The sequence below is a fragment of the Denticeps clupeoides genome, chromosome 3 (assembly GCF_900700375.1).
Source record: "Denticeps clupeoides chromosome 3, fDenClu1.1, whole genome shotgun sequence".
Lineage (NCBI taxonomy): Eukaryota > Metazoa > Chordata > Actinopteri > Clupeiformes > Denticipitidae > Denticeps > Denticeps clupeoides.
In genome coordinates, this window is record NC_041709.1 from 7,718,398 (window position 1) to 7,738,403 (window position 20,006).

The 20,006-nt window shown below is 43.6% G+C and overlaps 1 protein-coding gene across 1 annotated transcript in view; it reads left to right on the top strand.

Moving 5' to 3' along the window:
• tnksa (tankyrase, TRF1-interacting ankyrin-related ADP-ribose polymerase a) overlaps positions 1-20,006 on the top strand; it is a 73,197-nt gene that overhangs the window by 26,993 nt on the left and 26,198 nt on the right. Inside the window, exons 4-5 of the mRNA XM_028971520.1 lie at positions 7,496-7,532; positions 8,974-9,049. Coding sequence (XP_028827353.1) covers positions 7,496-7,532; positions 8,974-9,049 — 113 coding nt within the window. The remainder of the gene's footprint in view (positions 1-7,495; positions 7,533-8,973; positions 9,050-20,006) is intronic.

Sequence of the window (20,006 nt, forward strand, 5' to 3'; positions counted from 1 at the left end):
AATGACTAGTCATCCTTTAATCTAGAGTTTAAAGGTTTTAAAAATACTACAGACCCAAATGGTCCCGATTGGGTACTGACAGCACGCATGGAAATGACCAGGGGTGTCCTAGCCTGTTTGGTGCGCTGTCATTATGATTTTGAAAATCACAAAATAAAAAATGTGATTCCTGGAGGGAATCAATGGAGAACAGTAGTGATGTGCTTGTTTGTACTAATTTACTTATTTATTAAATTAATAAACGAATATAAATACTTTTTTGCATAAATATGGAATTTAGGTTAAATGAATTCTGTTCCACCTGTAGTTTCTCATTTTTTCAGCTGGACAACCCTGTCCTTTGTTCAGGTTAGTGTTGTCACTGCGACACGTTGTTGTCCTCTATGCTGACAGCCCATTGATTACAGCAGCTGCTCCTCTTCCTTTTCATTGGCTGGCAGATGAATCTTCAAGAGCCTGACATTTCCTCTATTGCCCCGCGATCGTTCGTCTTCGTCTGCTGAGGTGCCACAAGGATGTGCGCATTTTGTGGGGCACAAGGGAGACAGTGGGATCAGCTACTGCATAGAGACCCTCCGGTTGTAAAACTCACTCTCTTTCTCACGCTCACACAGTTTTTTTCCAGCTCCCATATGGGGAAGAGTGATTCATCTTGCTGGGCTATCTGTTGCCCTTGGTCGCTATTATCATCCAGCTGTAATTGCCTAGTTTTACACATGGCTGATCGGCCGGCCAGCCTGCCCGTATGGAAGTGGTAGGTAGGCAGGAGTGGGGAGGGGGGATGTCGGCGGAGAGGTGGAAATAATGAGTGCTGTTATGAGGCTTCACGGGAGAAACAGGGGAAGGAAGGAGGACAAGAGGGAGGAAAATGGGGGCGGGGGGGACCCATTCATACCTCTTATATTTTGGTGTTATTTGTGTTTATAGGAGTACCGTAGCTTTTAGGGATTATTACTGCCTGTTTTATTTAGTTCTGTTTCTAGAAAGGCCCCTTCATCTCCAATGTTTTTTTTCTATGTTTAGGGGGACAGGCTGTAATATGCAGCATGTAATATCTCAGATTGATAGTGATGGTGCTGTGTTTTTGAATTACTCTACTTTGGGCACTCTGGGCACATTTTCTTTTTTCATCTTGTCAGCAGAAATGCCGATTAGCCCAACTCTGCTAAGAGGTTACAAGAATTGCTGCGTTGTTAGCACCTCCTCCCTCCAAAAAAATCGTTTCATTGTGATTCATTGTGTGATCAACGGGGAGTTGAAAAACGATGTTGAACAGAGATAATCTGGTTTGCATGTTCTCCCATTAAAGCTGAACGAGGCATGCGCCCGCCTGGGCTCGGTCATCCCAGCACTTGAGTAGCATACTGTAGTAAACAAGTACATTTGTCTTGATGCATGGCCATCTGTTTCTCTGCCGCACACCCTGAGCGAATGGATCATGGGACCAAAAACAATGTTTTCCCAGTCTGCCGCGTGTTTGTGCAGGATGGTAGCCAAAGCTACCTGCCCCAGCTGTCCTCTGGAACCATGACCACTCTATAAGAACTCCATTTGGACACCAAACACAGAAAACCCACTTTAGGGACGGATTGTGCCCGAGTAGTCAAATTTGTTGTTGGAAAATAGCTGGCAGTGGGTTGAGGCTGGACTGCATCCATATTCTGTTTTTATTGCTTAAAGGGTCAACAGAAGGGTAGCAGGACTCAGCTGGAGGGCTCAGGGGTGCAGAGTGGCCTAATCTCTTGCTCTTCATTTTCAGAGAGGAACTGGCTTGGCTCCAGGCTTCTAGACTTGACTCCTCCCTGTTTCATTGATGCCTGTTCCCTAGAACTTTCCATTTGTGGCCCATGATCCGTAACTGTAAGAGTTTGGGGTGTTTGTTTGAAATTGCACCCTACAAAAGCAATCATTGGGGTTTCAGCTCTTGTTAGAAGCCCCATCCATCTTCTTTCTCTGAGCTGGGCTTGACAACCTGGTGCACACGGGTCTCTTTCCTGCAAGTGCTGCCATTAATAAATGTTAACTAGGGTCACTGCTGTAATATAAACCAGTCTTGACCACTCAGGTGGTTTCTGTATATTCACAGCGTTGGAATTAATATGCTTGTCAGGAAAAATAATTGGAAGTATTATTTTAAATCAGACAACCTAGGTGAGTGGGGAACCTGCACTGTGTGTCTTTGTGTTGAAAAGGGTGGGATGTCAGTGTGAACCTCCCTCCAGCTTTGGCTTGCCTCTTTGTGTCCAAGTCCAAGTGGTAGTAGCCTAGTGGTTAACACACTCGCCTATGAACCAGAAGACCCAGGTTCAAATCCCACTTACTATCATTGTGTCCCTGAGCAAGACACTTAACCCTAAGTTGCTCCAGGGGACTGTTCCTGTAGCTTCTGATTGTAAGTCGCTCTGGATAAGGGCGTCTGATAAATGCTGTAAATGTAAAATGTAAATATGGATTAAACACTGAGGCAGCAAAAGCTTCAGCTGAGTGTTTGTGCTCGCCCGTCCTTTTTTGGCCATTCGGTTATTAGAGTTATAAGGTTAGGTTATTTTTTATGCACAGAATTTTAGTTAATTTCTAATAGAGGAATTATCACAAACTATTGCCAGGGATGATAGTAGCTTAGTAGCTGTTTTTATTAGAGGTGTGTATAGGTCGCATGGTACAATACGAATCATGATTCCGATTATATCACAATATATTGTGATACTGTACATATTTTGCTATATTCTACAGTTCACTGCAAATGTAAAAACAGAGCTGAAATACAAGATGCTTTTATCAGTCTGTCAATCAGTAATTAAAAAAAAAACAGCTGTACAGCGCCATCTACAGGAGTGGAGGTTGTAGTCGCATGCTGTTTCACATCTCTGCTTACCTCACTATAGAAAATGCTAGCCGGCAACACCTGGTGGACTAAATTTGTATAGAAAAAAAATGTGATATTTGATGTCCCTGTATTGATACATTATCACCACAGAAAATATCGCAATATATAGCTGTATTGATATTTTCTAACACCTAGATTTTACTGACCCATTTTTATACAATCATCACTACGAGAGGGAAAGAAAAAAAAGAGCGGGTTTAAAATATAATTGCTTGACACTTGCCTCTGCTTCATCTCCTCAGCATCAATTTTCGCATCTCTCACAATAATTAAAATGCATCACCGGAGAACACTGGCTGGGAATTGCAAATGAAATTAAAAATTCATTTAAAAATTCACATTTAATAAAGCTAAATTACAACATGTGAAACACTGTTGCCAATAACCAAAACAAATTTACCAGCAGGGAATTATCCGTAAAGAATGGGTACTATAGACCGAAAGTTTGTCACCTTGACCTGAGCTCGACTTAGAAATTGGCATTTTTTTTTTTACCCTTTAACATTTACAAACATAACTTTGGTAACTTAGGTAATTGGTCCCTGTAACTAGTGATTGTAAGTTGCTCTAGATAAGGTGCATCTGATAAATGTTTTATGTAAATTTGTATTGTCCCACACATAGCTATATCCCAAAAACAGCTCAATATATAGTCTGTGATTTTTCAGGAAATTACCACTTATCACAGTATACAAGGCGCTAGTAAGTAGAACTAAACTTTTGTAATCATATTTAAGGAGAAGTGGTAACATATTTGGTTGGCTGACTATGAGCATCCCTGTGATAATAATGATTGCTTTAGCAGTGTGAGCGGTTTAATGTCAGCTAAATATATAATACGTGTGAAATTGCTTTGGATGTGGTTGACATTCAGAAATTGGCCGTCTGTTTTCATTATGTTTCCTTTTTTCTGCCATAAAAATACACATGAAGTTATGCTGTCTCTGACACCTTTGACGATGACAGTCCTTTGAGATAAACCCTCCACCTTAATTACGCATGGGAGCATGGGGGAGAATCGGGGTGCTGAGTTTCTGCAGCGGGAAGCGGTGACACTTCCACAGTCGTATCTCTCGTAACTCTGGCATTTCACCATGCAGAAATAACAGCAGGCGCTGATAGGGGCAATATGGATGGGCTTATTCCAGCAACTGCCAGCTGCTGCCAATAGATAAATGGCATGATCCAGGGGGGTGTGGGAAGAGAGCGGTGCTGCTGCACGTCCGATTGGGATTTTCTACCATTGTAAACATGTCCCCTTCTCAACGAATCAATTATATAAATCTCCACCTCAGTGCTGAGCAGCATTCAGCCATTTGATACGTTTAAGGATGTTAATACTTGTGAATGAGTTTGCTGGTTGGGAGGGAGGGTATTGCAGGGCAACCGCAGCCTCTCTGGCCGCACCGTATATGCATGATTATGCATGATTCTGGAGTACGCGTGTAGCTGTCCCACAGCGGAGAAACAGACATGATTGCACAGGAATGGACACACAGGAGTCATGTTTAGAACACAGCCCCCTCTTGGGGGTTTTATTTTTCTTCTAGTTTCTGTTTTCTACCTTTGATGATGTAACAGTAACATCCCAGTCCAGTGTCTCATCAACGGTTTCTCCCCCTCTGGTTTTTTACTTGGTGATTAATGTATATATGAAAAGGACTTTCTCTCATTCGCTAAAGTGTAAAAGATAAGATCTCCCCTGCTTTGGTCCTTTGGGGGTGGGTTCAGACGCAGAGACGCACACCGACTGCTATCAGCATAATGGGGTTTATTATCAATGGATCCCTTTGCTTCAGCGAAGCAGTGGCCTACTTGAGAAGAGAATGCTCGTGCGAATGAAACACCTTAGAAGAGGCAGTGTGGAAACAGACACCATCCCGGTGATGGACGCCTCTGCAGAACTCCTCTCAGGTGCCGTATTTCACAGGTTTCAATGACTGGCTGGTCACAGTGGATGAATAATAGTCCTGCTCGTTTGGCCTAGTCTGAATACAAATGGGCATTTGCATGCAAGTCAGTAAACGGTTATGTAAGCAATGACACACACACACACACACACACACACACACACACACACACACAGAGTAAACACCTACAACCCCCTCAATACTTTGCTTTCATGATCAATTATGTTCATCGTTGAATAGGTGTTATGGGTGGGTTGCAGTTTGAACTGGTCGGTCCGGGAACAGTGCTGCTGGTTGTGAGCTGTGATGGAGCGAGGCACTCTAATAACCGTGTGATTTGAATTATAAGAAGATTTCCAAACTTGGCAAGCTCTTTGTCAACGTTCTCTGCCGCATTAATGTTTCCAGGCTGGCCATATGTTTGAGCCCCCCTCCCATTGTTTTTATTTTTAAAGAAGCAGTATATCTGCATGGCTCGTGCCTCTCTTTAGGGGTGCCTACAGGACATGCAGGCTTTTGTTTGTCTAGATTTTGGAGGAGCGGCAAATGTGATTCTCTTTGTTGCTGTCAGACAGAGCCCTCACGTTCTGACCCCCTCTGCTGGGCTGTTAAGGAAGTAATGTCTGCTGTCATTTATGACCTCTGTTACCCACAATGGCCTGGTCTAAATCCTAAACTGTGTCTGTTCATTTCCGCCCTCCACCAATCAGCTGTCAAGGGGTGTTTGTGATGCCGGGCATCATTATCTCTGTCATCAGCCTGGCAGTGTGTGTGCAGAGAGTGTGTGTTTATCCCTTGCTGTCTGGGGACTGTTGAAATGGTTCAGATGAGAGGTGTGTGTGATTCCCCTCAGGTGAAGTGGGTGTGTTGTGAGATTATGAGAGCAGATTTGTAATGAGGTTGGTTTTGAGAGGGGTTGGGATTTGTGGCTGTATGATGTGAGTTTTACAGCAGTGACTGTGTGTGCGTTGCTTGCAGTGATTATGCTGTTTATGGAGCGTAGGGCTGTGTGCACTTAGCTTGATCAGATGTTTTCTGCTTTTTTTTTTTTTTGTTGCTTTATTAAGTCTGCTTTATTGGGTGATAACTGTGTGTGTTAAACCTGTGTACAAGAATTAGTGTTTTTGGCAGAAAAACAAAGGGAGGATCTGAAGGCAATTTTCACCATTAAGAAGTGATGTTAAAAACACTGTATATTTTGTTTTAAAAATATTCTATTTTTGAAATAGTCCTTTTTTGTTTTTGTAAGTGACTGCAATATTGTATATTATAATAACCGTCTTAAAAAAATGGTCAAATGGTCAAATAATTATAATTGGCAGTAATCTGTCAGAAGTACATAACACTAGACAGGGGTTATGATTGAATATATCATGATATTTTGCATTGCTTTATGTATGGCAATATAATGTTAATTTTTGTTTATCTAATAGTAAAAAGAATGGTCTGGTAAATATTTCTTTAGGTAAATATCTTCAGTATTTAGAGATTTGAAAGCCAGTTTAGACTGTATTTTAGGATCCTTCTTTAAATGTTTGTTTGTAATAAGTCAGTAAATAATTTAGCACCAATACGGTGTTTCAATAAGTTATTGCAAATTAAATATGGCCAGGTTTTCTTCCCTGCACCCCTAATCATCTTTATAATTCTCTGAGATTTCCCACCCCTGTTTATGAGCTTATATGAAGTCTGTGTGTGTGTGTGTGTGTGTGTGTGTGTGTGTGTGTGTAAGGCTGCAGGTAGCTGCACTGCATGTTCAGATCTTCTTCATTGTTCTCGTCTGCTCCTCCATCCATGTGGGCTGTTCATCAGCCTGGCTGCCGGTTCCTTTTTCCCTTGTTTGTTTGTTAAATTTTTTCCTCCATCCCCCCTTCACTGTCAGTTTCAATCACTCATTTCCCAAATCCATCTTCCCTCACTTTCCCTGCCTCCTCCCCCTTTCAGCATCCTTCCCTTCCTCCTCTCCCCTCTGTCCTCTCCTTCTTGTATTTGGTTGGAGCTCGTGGGGGGGTGGGGCGGAGCTCAGCTAACATAGATGGGTGGGGGAGGGGCAAAGGCCAAGAGCTCATCTGTTTGTTTATGCATTTAATATTTTTATTTATTCCCCCCCCCCAAAAGCCGCCCCTCCTTTTCTGTTGTCACGGCAGCCGCTCCTCCTCCCCTGCTGCGTGCTGAACCAGGCTCAGGGGGAGCGGGCGTGTGAGCAGAGAGGGGGCGGAGCTTTCAGCGCCAGCGCTATGAGGGAGCATGTTGTGCAGGTTCTGAGGGAAGGGGGGTGGGGAGAGGGGATTGTTGGGGTGTGGGGGGTGCGTTGCGTTTGCCGGCTGTCTGCGGGAGGAGAGGCGCTGCACTCGGAGGACTGGATGGGCTCCGCCGTCGGAGTGATTTATTTGGAGACGCCGGTGATGCTGTTAACTGGTGCTGCTTAACATCCACCTCCCATCAGACATGGGGGGCTGAGCTACACTGCCAAACAGAGGGAGAGAGATAACGCTGACATCCGAGAGAGAGAGAGAGAGAGAGAGAGAGAGAGAGAGAGAGTGTGTGTGTGTGTGTGTGTGTGTGTGTGTGTGTGTGTGTGTGTGTTCCTGTGTCGCTGTCGCTGGTTTTCCTTTCCGCTGTGATTCCGGCTTCTTCCTGCTGCCGTGGCTTCCTCTGCTGTCTGGCTTTGACACCATGATTTTTTGTAACCACTTAGGTGAATACAAGAAGGACGAACTCCTGGAAGCAGCGAGGTGAGTACATCCTTGAGCCCCATCCTCTCCCCCCCTCCCCTCTCTCTCTCTCCACCCCCTCTCCCCAACAGGTTTTATGTGTTTTTATTCACTGTTCATCTGTGTGGGCGACTGCAGCACCAGCATGGTCCCTGAGTTTTCATGTTTAATTCCCTCTCTTCTTGTGTATGCTGTGGGCTGCAGGGTGGGGGACACGTGCGGCCGGCATTGTCCGTCCTTGCTGGGCGTTCAGAGCTAGCAGCACTGACATATGAAACAGCCCATGTCAGCTTCTCTGTCTTATGTATACGTCCAGCTCATCCCTACCTGTTGTCCGGTTACCATGGAGAAGTGTGTTGAGCCTCTCTGTGGCTGAGCCCCTCTCGTTCGCCAGCACGGCGAGGGATGAAGTCCCATCTGTAACAGCCATAAAGGGGCCGCTGTTCACAGACGCGCATGTCCCACTCATCACATCCACGCCACTGACCACCCCTGTTCTGCCATTCTGGGTCCAGCCTTTGGTGTGGGTGACGGGACTGATGAAGGGGCTGGTTTAGTTCAGTGTGTGTCCCACCCAATTGGGAGTTGGGATAAATCTTCAGTACACACGGGTATATAACAGGCCTGGGCCCAGTCGACCAATTCCAATTTCGACAAAACCATCCATGAGGGAGAAGGAGAAAATGAATTTTCTGATATGAAGGATATGCCTGTTGTTTTTTTTTTTTTTTATTTTTTTATTTTTTGTAGGCCTGGAGTAAGAGAGCGAGCGTGAGTGAAGGAATAAATTAATTAAAGTTTCACTTTCACTGGAGTTCAGTCATTCCTGATAAAGGGAACAGTGAGAAGAAGAAAGCCTCTGATTTCATTTTTCAGGGTTAGTATGGGTTTTGGGCTCAGGAGGGATTTTGTCTGGGCCTGGTGTTTGGATGGAAATAAGCAGTAACAGTTGGAAGAAATAAATCTTTTGGAGTGGAGACAGATTTTCAGCTTATTCAGCTTAAATCATTGTTTTCTGTATGTACAAAAATAAAAGACTTATGGGTTTCTGACACGTTACTGGACCTTGAGTGACCAGTTGTCTCTTCAACACACACATGCACACAGTAAGTGTGTAAATAAGTGTGTATCTGCCTGACACTGTACATGGCAGGACCCTTAGGTCAGAGGAGAACATACAGATTCTTTGCTTGGTGATGTAAGGGTTCACTCACCGCTCAATCGGAGATCGGTGACGGGAGCCGCACAGGCGTGCTGTTGAACGTATGGCTGTCATAGCCCCGGATGGGCTTTACCTAAACTTAAACCTTTGTGTGTAGTACATTCACGTGCTTTCTTCTGTCTTTCTAGCATTGTTTGTTGTCTTCAGTGCTGGTCTGTCTGTAAGGTGTGTGTGTGTGTGTGTGTGTGTGTGTGTGAGTGTGAGTGATGTAATATTGTTTTTCTCTCCTGTTGTATTCAGGAGTGGAAATGAGGAGAAGCTCATGGCTCTGCTCACACCACTAAACGTCAACTGCCATGCCAGTGACGGTCGCAAGGTAAGCGCCATTGCAGTGGGGGAACCCCCCCTCCCCCCAAACACACTTCCAGCAAACACATCATACGCAAGAAGTATTCTTTTCTTTTTCCTGAGGGAATCCCAGGGCAACATACTTCTTCTTTTTTTTAACGGCAGGTTGGTGTGCAAGACAGAAACAAGCGCGCCGTTTATTTACCTCTGACAAAACCGATTTCCTACCAATTAGAGAGAGGCAACAGGTTGGGTTGGTACGTCGTCTGAGGGATGGACTTTTTCTGTATTGATGAATCGGACAGCTCAGCATTGAATGTGTGAGCTAATCAGAGTGACAGAAAATCTGAGATCTTTCACTGCACATGCCTCAAAATGCTGGCCACTTCACATGGAATTTGATTATAATTCAATTCATGATTGGCTGTTTTTATTTTTTGTGTGTGCCAAATGCAAGCGTTTCTTGCAGACATGGAAAATCAGGTCAAAGAACAGGTGGAACAGGGCATGTTAAGATAAATATAAATGAAATAAAATTGTGAATAATTAAAAGGTAATATACAGATGTAAAATATGAGTAGATTTGAATAGAGTTATAGATTCTTCAGTAATTCTGAACACAACATGGAAACCAATATGCATTCATGTTTACCAAATCGGTGACCAAATAGATAGTTTCTTATTTTTAAATAAACTTACATTTTATTTGTATGAACTGCATAATACTTTCTGGTCCAATGAAATCCATTTGTATCCAGGCTAAACTGGGGTATCATCTATCTCTACCTCCGCTTTGTTTATATATAGATTTCTTTCTTTCTTTCTTTCTTTCTTTGTGGTTTGATTGCGACTGTAATGCATTCTGACCCTCATTTTTGGTCATAATAGAAGCAGAAGTGATTTTAATCCATTTACAATATGACTGAAGGGACATTTGTTCTTTCCAGTAGGTGGATTGTGGAGGTGGGAAATACTCTTGAATAAAGAAGCAAGTATGGAACAGAGTAGATATTTAACAGGCATTTGTGAACAGTAAAAAAGAAAGAGTGAAATCTTTGCAGTGTTATTGAAAGGCATTTGCAGCATAATCTGGCACAGTTCTCCATTCTGGTATCCAATTACATCTGAAATGTCAGATATTGCATTTTGACTCACGCTGACAGTGTCACTGCAGCTGTGTAGTCGGCTGGTTTTGTCAAGTTGGTCTTTTGTTTAGACTAGTATTTTCTGAATGGGTGCAGTTAGAGACAAAACTACCCTTCCTCCAACCTTTCTAATCACATATTTCCTACAGCAGCAGCTTTGAGATTCTGAGTCCCATTCTGGCCAAAATAACCAATCAATTGTTAATAATAAAAAAATCAACCAGCCCAAAAATTAAGGCATCTGAATATTCTTACCAGAAAATTATATTTAAAATATTATTCCTGTACGGTAAAGGCTAATACTTGACCTCACCGAGGAAAACCAACTTGTTCTGTTTTTTTTTTTTTTCGTTTTTGTTGTAGCAGCAGTTTATTCACAGAAGGTTACCTATCACAGAATTTTACCTGACACCATTAAATGTAACTAGAATGCCCTGCATGGCTCATTTCACATACTCGTCTAATGTTTTCATTATTTTGGCATGACTGTACCTCTGTGTGATCAGGTTATCCTGGTTTAAACTTTTTGCTGCTTTCCGAGTTTGGACTGTTTATCTACTGAGACCGAAATAGATCAGGGTTCATCCTGTAGTGTGTCGACCAGAGAGTGGAAAGGACTTATTGTATGTGAATGCTGTCTGAGCTCACATAGACGATGCTTCAGATTGTCTCCTATCGATCCATTTTATGTGTGTGTGTGTGTGTGTGTGTAGTGCCAGTAAAGAATCTACACCAGCAGGTTACACAGCTCTACTGCAGTACCCATTGGCCCGATTTGTCCGGGTTAAAGGTGGCTCTAAGTAGATTTGTGGTAATAAAGGCCCCATCAAAAGAATGTATTTGCCTCTGGAATCATTGTGAACGTTTCTGGGGCCCATGGGCATGAAGTATGAAGAATAAACCCAAATCAAAATGGGTTTATGATAGTGGACCATCACTTTCAAATTGCGTCTGGGTTTTGCCTCTGGTGGCTCTCCCTCAAACATTTTATTCTGCTAATGTAGCGATGAGTTTTCCTCAGATCATCAGCCCTTGCCGTGGAAGAATCATTCAGCTTTCAAGCTTTTCATCAGATTCTGTTTTCTCATTCTGCTGCCAGCCCTGATGACTGTCACAGCCGACTGAGAACCAACTCTGCAGTGTTGTTTTTCTAATTGAGTTTTATGAAAGAACAATAACACTGGTAATAGTAATAAACACTCATCTCTGTTACACCCTCACCATATCTAAATCTCCCTTTAATAAAATCCCACTTCCATCTTACTGATGCATTTTCACAGATGTCCACTGTGACATGGCGCAGTCCCGACCAATGGCCTTGTTCCACCAGGGCCAGCGGCTGTCTTTAGTGCTAATTAGATGACTAGCCTACATGGCAACCCCGTGGTGTTCACAATCGTAGTGCTGCACGGCAGTGGACTCAACACCAGGAAAAAGGCCCCTCTGTCAGCAAGGAGCCTAAATATTGGCAAACACAATCATAATGCCATCAAATGCCATCAGGTTTCCCACACAACTGAGCTCTGAAGCGTTCAACCCTTCATTCCCACCCCTGCCCAAGGCCTGGTGACAAGCATAAACAAGCATTGGGTACCATTACACTTACTTTTACACCACTTATCGGACGCCCTTATCCACAGCGACTTACAATCAGTAGTTACAGGGACAGTCCCCCCTGGAGACACTCAGGGTGAAGTGTCTTACTCAGGGGCACAAAGGTAGTATGTGGGGTTTGAACCTGGGTTCTTTTGGTTCACAGATGAGGGTGTATTTCCTTTGATCAACCTTTCCTGCTTTTTTATTTTTTTGCAGGTGTAGTCATAGTAATGTTACATTCTAACGTAGAAATGTAGAAATATTTGTTGTATTTCCGTCCCAATCTAAATATGAACACCGAGGGGTTCAGAACCTGGACAATACTGGACAAGTCCAGTTCAAGACAAGTTCATTTGTTGCCCAGTCAGTTATTATTCACTGCAATGGTCCGTCTGTAATAGCTTCTTACCATATATTATAATACTTTTTAATAATCACTGAATTGTGTAATGTGAATCGGTACGTGTTAACCAGCCAGTAACAGCGTTACCCATGTGCTCCTTTATTTCCTCACAGAGGGATCAGCATATGCAATCAGTGGAAACACAGCAGGTCTTGCTTTGGTTGCCATTGTGTACAGTCAGTGGAACAGGGATCAGGGAGCCCTAGCTGGCCCGTCTTTGTGTTGCTCGTGGCTTTTTGATGTTATGGCGAGAGGGAGAGAGTGAGCAAGCAATGTAGCCCTGCTCTCCTGCTGAGCCCTAATTATCTGAAAAGGGACCTTCTGCATTTCCCCCTCACAGGAGCCACGCGCAGGCACCGGAGAAGAGGATAGTGTGCGACGCTCTGCTTTTTATGTTCTAAACTTTCCCCACTGCTCACCACCAACCCACCCACTACACATCTTTTTTTGTTTTCCTGAATCTCGGTGCTCAGAGGTGTCGTGGCACATGATGTGTTGTACAGTTGGTTCGCCAGAAATGAGCTTTTAGTGCCCTGTGTTGCTGTGTTAATAGATGGCTCTCGGGCCTCTCATTCTTACAGCGCGGTTCATTTTTCACAATGTCATGTGCTGCGTCACAATGCATCCAGATGAAAGGATGCACCCCAAAGGAACAATGCATTATCCACAAACTAATTGCATCACTATAATTGAGACCTCTCTGTCTGCACGGCAGATCTAATGAGATTTCATGTGGTAAATGTTCTTTAAAAGCACTTTTCTGAAGCCTGAGATATTGGCAGCAGTGGCCCAGAAACGACTAAATGCCAACGACCTTACTGACTTAACGGAACCTGCTAATTAGCCCTAATTGGTGGACTGTGTGCTAGCACTCCTGTTCACCAGCAGACCTTTAGAAGTTCTGCTCTGAGGTCTTTGAGTGCAGTTATAGAGTAATGAAGACCTGCAAGCTGATTTTGGTCTATTGACTACTGATACTGTTAATGTAGTGTATTAATGGGTTGGTAGTTGCCTTGCAACACACTCACCTATTAACAAAAAGACTGTAAAGTCACAAGTTCAAACCCCACTTACTACTCTGGCAACTTGGTCTGGATAAGGGCGTCTTGTAAATGGAAATGATTGAAATGTAACAAATGTAACTTGCTGAAAAATGTTTTTATTTGGTTTTGCTTCCTGTCTGAGAGAGTTTTTAATGAAAATCTCTCTCAAAACTCCTTGTCTGTATTTATTCAGTATGAACAATGTTTTTTTTTCCAAATATATATAGCCAACAAATATATTTCATATTTTTCATATTTTCATATTTTTCATATTTCATATTTTCTATCTTATTCTTCCGTATAATCTGCTTTGCAGAGGACTCCTTTAGAAACAAACATGATTTTATTAATAGCATCAGCAACACACAGCAGGCCATGTAGGCACTTAACTTCCCACAATGTACTATTAGTTCCCTTGTCTGCACTGTCTGCATTCGCTAAACACTTTATACAGAGCTAGGATGTAGATGCCCGGTATCCATCTCTTTCTGTTATGCCAACACGATGAACAGGATTTGAAAAGATCTTGTTTGGCCTTCACAATCACAAATTGATCAACTATGTGTGTTGATTTAAAAGTAGGTGATTTCAGTGCATCAATTGTGACCATTCTGAGAAATTATTCAATGGTTGTATTAATGGGGAATAATAATGCACCAAAATGTACTATAATGTTGAATATACACTTTAGTGGAGAATAGAGGTCTTTTTGCGATATTTTTTAGATGCAGAGTCATCCATGGAAATTTGCTTCTGCCAGTTTGTCACTGTGCTGATGTGTTAGTATGTAAATCCTCTCAGCCAATACAATTCCTGTCCTCAGCCATACCTGGGAAATAATTTAGGGGAACTTAGCCCTTGACTGCTCTAATCTTGTGTTTCCAATTTGTCATAAATTTTTGCCTTGCAGATGCATTATTTTGTTGGTGTATATAATGTAATACTTCAGCTTGTCAAGGGCACCAGCCATTTCTCATCAGGATTTTGTGGCTGTGCCAGGTTTCTCAGCACAAGATGAATTCAGTTGGGCTTATTTTCTTTTCATTTAAGCGGATTCATCAGGGCCTATTTATTTATTTTTTTATTTCCCCCCCAAACCGCTTGGAATTCATTTGGATTTTGTCCAGAATCTCTACCTTGGCAATTTTATGTTCAAGTTTTCAAGAACAAAAATAAGAGAGCATCAAGTAATAAAACAGCACTGATAAGGCTTTTACTGTCTCAATATCTAGATTTTGTGTTGTTGTTTTTGGCCTTGCAGCACTGAAATACCTCATCGCACAGGTTGGATGCTTTGATGTGCTTTTTTTGTAGCGGTCTTTGTTTGTGTCATCAGTGTTGTATTGCTGTCTCTAGTGGCCATGCAGCTCACTAAACTCCAGCGCTCTGAAGTCACTTTGAGTGCACACTTGAGTCGTATGTGAGGTATGGTATGCTCAATTTAGCCCAACCTGGATGCACTCTGATAAACTGCAGGGGTAATAAGAACCGGAAGTGTCCCTTTAAATGACGCACTTGTGTTTTGCGCACTGGGGAGGAATAGTGGAGGATTGGGGGTTGGCAGTAAGGGCTCAGGGGAGCTCGTCGCCTGAAAAACAATGCAGACGTATGACCAAGCTGATTAGATCTGTAATGAATGTGTGTTTGTGTGACTATCTTTTGCAAATGATGTACTCTCCCCATGTGTCTTCCAGTGTTGTCTATGTGTGTGGGATCTAATAACAGGTTATTCATTTCAAGTTGTATGATTTAGCAGGAGCTCAGTGATTTCTCTTCCTCGTCGCTGAGATTCACTCATTAGTATGTGTGTCACCCAGGGAAAAACACATTCTCCTTTTCTCCATCTTGCTTTGGTCCCCATTATGTCCCATTTCTATTGCTTGACCACAGGCTGTAATTAGGTGCCTGCCTGAATCTGCGGTGCTTGAACCCCTCAGAAGTGCCTCAGACTCCGTAAAGTGAGCATCTCCTTTCCTTAAGTGCGAGCAGAACCCTCAGTGCTATGGAAGTGCAGTACTGCATAATCTCCCCCATCATTACCATGACGTTTCACGGATGTCTGCCAGCGCCCAGTTACCATCACAAAGCCTGTTACTGTAGGCCTCCAGCAGGTTCCTTAAAAACGAGCTCATCTTAAAAGCCACCGTGGGGAGCATGCACTCAGAGGCTCAGCTGGGCATGAAAGTGGAATTTGCCGTGGTGGCCATCCAGGAGATTGGGAGGGGGGCGGGATGACAGAAATTCCTCCCCTCTGTGAGTGCAAATTGGCAAGGAGGGAAGAAGCAGTGTTTATGATGTCTTATTCATCCCACTCGAGTTTGAACTCTTGAAGGAGAATTGTGCAAGAAGCACCTCCAGTGAGTCAACGGTGGCTGGAAAAAATATACATCAATAAAAATGGATTCTGACTTGAGAGGTTTAATACTTGGAACATTTGAGATGGTTTCTGCAGGTTAATTGCACTCTGCACACTCTTACATCAGAAAAATTCTCCGACGTTATCAAATTTGATACTCTGGGATTTTGATGTAGTTTTATAATAATGGGAATTTTAATAAAGTGAAAAGAAACTGTATTGCAGGTTATAATTTGCTTATATCTTGAAAACATTTTGCAAGCCCGTGATGATCACCCACATGTGAATTAGTATACAGTACTTTTCTCTTCCACACCTGAAAGCGGACTCCTACGTTCACACCCACTGGTGCTAGAGCAGACACTCGAACCATCAATAACACGGCTCTATTTTCAAACCGGCAGCCTCCCTTGAAGGACGCAGTCTTTCATTTGCACATTTCATTTGCGGTATCTTTATACGGAATGATAACAAGCTGCTGATATTACTCTGTTGAACCCCGGCATTGGAACTGGTCTTCTTTTTTTTTTTTTTTTTGGAATGTGTTTATGTGTGTGTGTAGATGATTGAGAGCTGTGAAGTGCAGGATATTATTAACCCAAGCCAATGGAGAGCATTATCAAGATTCCTTCTGCAGACGTGGCGGAAAAACCAATCACTTACCAGCCGTCTACAGACGGCCCCATCAGTCATGTCAGGATTGTTTCATGCAGCCCGGTTAGCTTTAGCCTAGCGAATCTTTCATCTTTGTATACATTTTCAAAACGTACCCCTGCAGGGCAGAGGTGTGTACGCTGAAGCAGCTGCTGAAGGGTCCATGATTAACTTGGACCTCCGGTTACAGTCGACTAGACAAGGAGGCGCATGCACTTGCTTTGACCTCGTCAATCTGTGTCCCTGGGCATGAAAATATGCTCGGACCTTTCCCCCAAAGTGTTTTGTGAGCGGCACACCCCCGGATTAAAGCATTTCTCTTTTGTGTTGAATAGGTTCTGGTATCGTTTGATTGCCTCAAAGGTAACTTGCTAATGAAAATTATGTTTTTTTTAGCAGCTATTTTTTGACTAGTAGAGAAAAGCCTGAAGGGCTTCACCTCTAATGAAACACATTTTTAGGATATTTAAAGTTCTATTCTGGTGCACTATAGCTGTTGTGAGGTCTGAGTGAATGACTATTGCTGTGTCACCAACAGTCATAAAGATTTTCCATTGCTTTATAATAGAAATGCTCCCAGGGGGAGTTGGGGCGCATGTAGAACTAGCTTTCTGGTGTATTGCAGGTTATTAGCCCCATCCACCTCTCTTCTCCACCCAGCTCTGGCCTTCTTTATTAACAGTAAACAAGCCTTGTAGGATAATGAGGAGGGGAGGGGGGTCCACCCAGCCGGTCATATATCTCCTCTTAGCAGTGAGGTGTCAGGCACAGGCAGTGGGGGTGTTTAGGTAATGTGTTATCGATCCCCCCGCCCATCGGTGTGTGTTGTGCTCACCAGCCCTTCGCTGTATATGCTTGGTGTGGTAGCTTGTCTCGGGGGGGGACTCAGCTCTTTACTTAACCCAGTGCAATGTCACCCCTGTCGTCAGTGCATCCTCGTGTGGCAGCCTCTGTTGTTAGGGTAACTCCAGGGGGTGGGCCTGTTTAAAATCCCAACACTTTTCCAACAGTACAGGTTTTTGGTGCTGGTTATAGCATGCATTGCTGCCATGGCAACTGCAGATCAGCAAGCAGCCACTGTTGGCATGGTTACAATTTCTAACTACGGAGGGGAAGGGTGCCGAGAAATAGGGACAAAGGAACATGTGTGTCATGTTGTGAATTATGGTGAATGCAGCAGAATTTAAAGCTCATGACACCCACTTCACTGGCCTGAGATCAGTACAGACCCAGTCACTGAACTTTTTTTACAGTTCTGATTTCAGTTCTTCTGCTAAGAAATCAGATTATCATGGCCATTCTCCTGCTAGTTAATTTCAGGTGGAAATGACTTTGGTGAGGCATGTGTTTGTTCATAATAACAGAGGAAAGTGAAGTGATTGTGATACTTTGAACCCTTGGTGAGCAGTGGGCAGCCATGACAGGCGCCCGGGGAGCTGTGTGTGGGGACGGTGCTTTGCTCAGTGGCACCTTGGCAGATCGGGATTCGAACCAACAACCTTCTGATTACGGGGCCGCTATCTACTAGAAAGTAGTTAGGAGTCGTTTTCTAAGTATGTTAAATACTTTATTATGAATGCACACTCTGGTCTAGTCATCTGGGGCAGTGGTGGCCTAGTGGTTAAGGAAGCGGCCCGTAATCAGAAGGTTCGAATCCGGATCCGCTGAGGTGCCACTGAGCAAAGCACCGTCCCCACACACTGCTCCCTGGGTGCCTGTCATGGCTGGCCACTGCTCACTATGGGAGGACACATTTCGTTGTGTCATCGTGTGCTGTGCTGTGTATCACTTCACTTGAACTTTTCACTTTCATCTGAAGCGAGTCTCCCATAGCCTCTGAATGTATGCTCACTGATTTGTCATTTATTGGTAGGATTATTCAGTTGAAAGCTCCACTAGGCAAACATACACGTCTGTAGACCTGCTCCGCCTCTCTGACTCACTCGTTCCCAAGCCCCAAGGGCTTGTGGGAAAAGGTTGTGCTGCCACATCAGTTTAAAGTATCTCCCTCAAAGGAGCAAGGCCCCAGCTCTCAAGGTCTCGATGGAGATAAAACAGTGCTGCTTCTCATCTTGGAGGGCAGCAGCATACAGAGGATGTCATTTGATAGAAAATAATTTCGAACCCATCAGTTCCCTGCGGGCTGCTCGTGAAAGATTTTCTCAGCCTCCCGTAATCTCTGCCGCAGCACAGCTCCATGCATGATTACATGAATTTGCTTCTGCCTCCAGACATGCATCAGGATGGATGTTTAACACCTTGAACAGGTGCCTGTGATACTGGGTAGCGTGTGTTATGCAGGTCACCCTGGTGTCTCTCTCTCTCTCTCTCTGTCTCCGGGAGCTTGGAGAACGCCTCAGCTGGGTTTGTCGGGCTGGAGAGGAGGCTTAATGAGCAGCAGGCACGGTGGAAGGCTTTATCACCGATCATGTCCTGAAGTGGGGATGTGTGCCTCCCCCCCCCCCCCCCCCCCTCTTCCAGGAGGCCTGTCACGGCTGCCTGTGCCAGAGACAGATTGGAGGGCGGAGCTTGAATGATTTGAGCCCAGTGCCACGGTTACTGTAAGTGCGTCGCCATAGTGATGCAATCCCAAATCTTTTTAAATATGCACTATTTTGCAGCATCTGCATATCATGGTGAAGATGAAACTTAATTAAAGAAGTTCTTCTGCCATAGATCACTCAAGTATAGCAAATACATGAGAACAAAAACATTTCACTAAAGAGTAAATAGACTAACTGCTCACTAAGTCTGATGAGTTAAATGCAGAGGACACACTGTGTTGTGTGCACAATAACTACATAAGAGTTGTTAGAGTAGTAGTTATCTACACCCTGCCATGGCTCCTGTATTCCCTGACAGCAGTGCCCTCTTTCAAGCGGATCTCACTCAAAATGGTTCAGAAATGTGGTTTGAGGAAGACATTTTGATTGCTTTTGACCTCACTTTATAAAAACTGAAGTTTGTTAATTTTCAGTCTAAAAACTGAATATTCGTAATCTGAGCCTACAGCTGAACAGAGTTAGAGCCTGTGTGGTTACATTGATTTAATAAAAGCGTAACCCATTACCTCTGTGCTGCTTGCAGTGCCTGATGTGCTGCTGATTTGTGCAAATTTCACAGGATACCAGCTCCTCCGCCGGCCCGACAAACCCTGTCAGACCAGGCGAGAAAACAGGATGATGAATGGCCGCCTTTTTCCTGTGTAGATTTCCTTGGAATTCAGTGCTTACTTTTAATATCAATCTACGTCGGGCCGCTCTGCTGGCATCTTCACTGTCTTCAGAAAGCAAAATGTTCCCTTCAACGCAGCCAAGCAGCATTTTTCCTGTCTGATGTGGAACATGAATTGGAAAAAACCAGCTGAGCATTTGCTGTAATGTCATGATTGTACGATTTTCTTTCCTTTTTTTGTGGTTTGGGTGACATTGTCTGTCAGTCAACATCTCAGAAAACGCTGGTAAGTTGTTTTTAAATCAAACACACTTTTTATATATTTTATTACCATTTAAGCATTTTAATGCACCTGTCTGTTTATCTGCCATGTGCACATCCCAGACGTAGGGTCTCTCTTTTTACGGTTCCTGACGCCTTGTCACTTTTCATCAGTCCACCTTAGCTCCCTTTAGTGTATTAGATGGGGGTGGAGGTGGGTTCTTGTGCCTCTGGCCACCTTGTTTCCTCCTCCTGCACTGACCCCTCACAGTCATATCACAACCTGAGACACCCCCCCCCCTTTTTTTTTTTTTCTTTCTTTCTTTCTTTGCGTGTGTGAACCTGCTTATTTA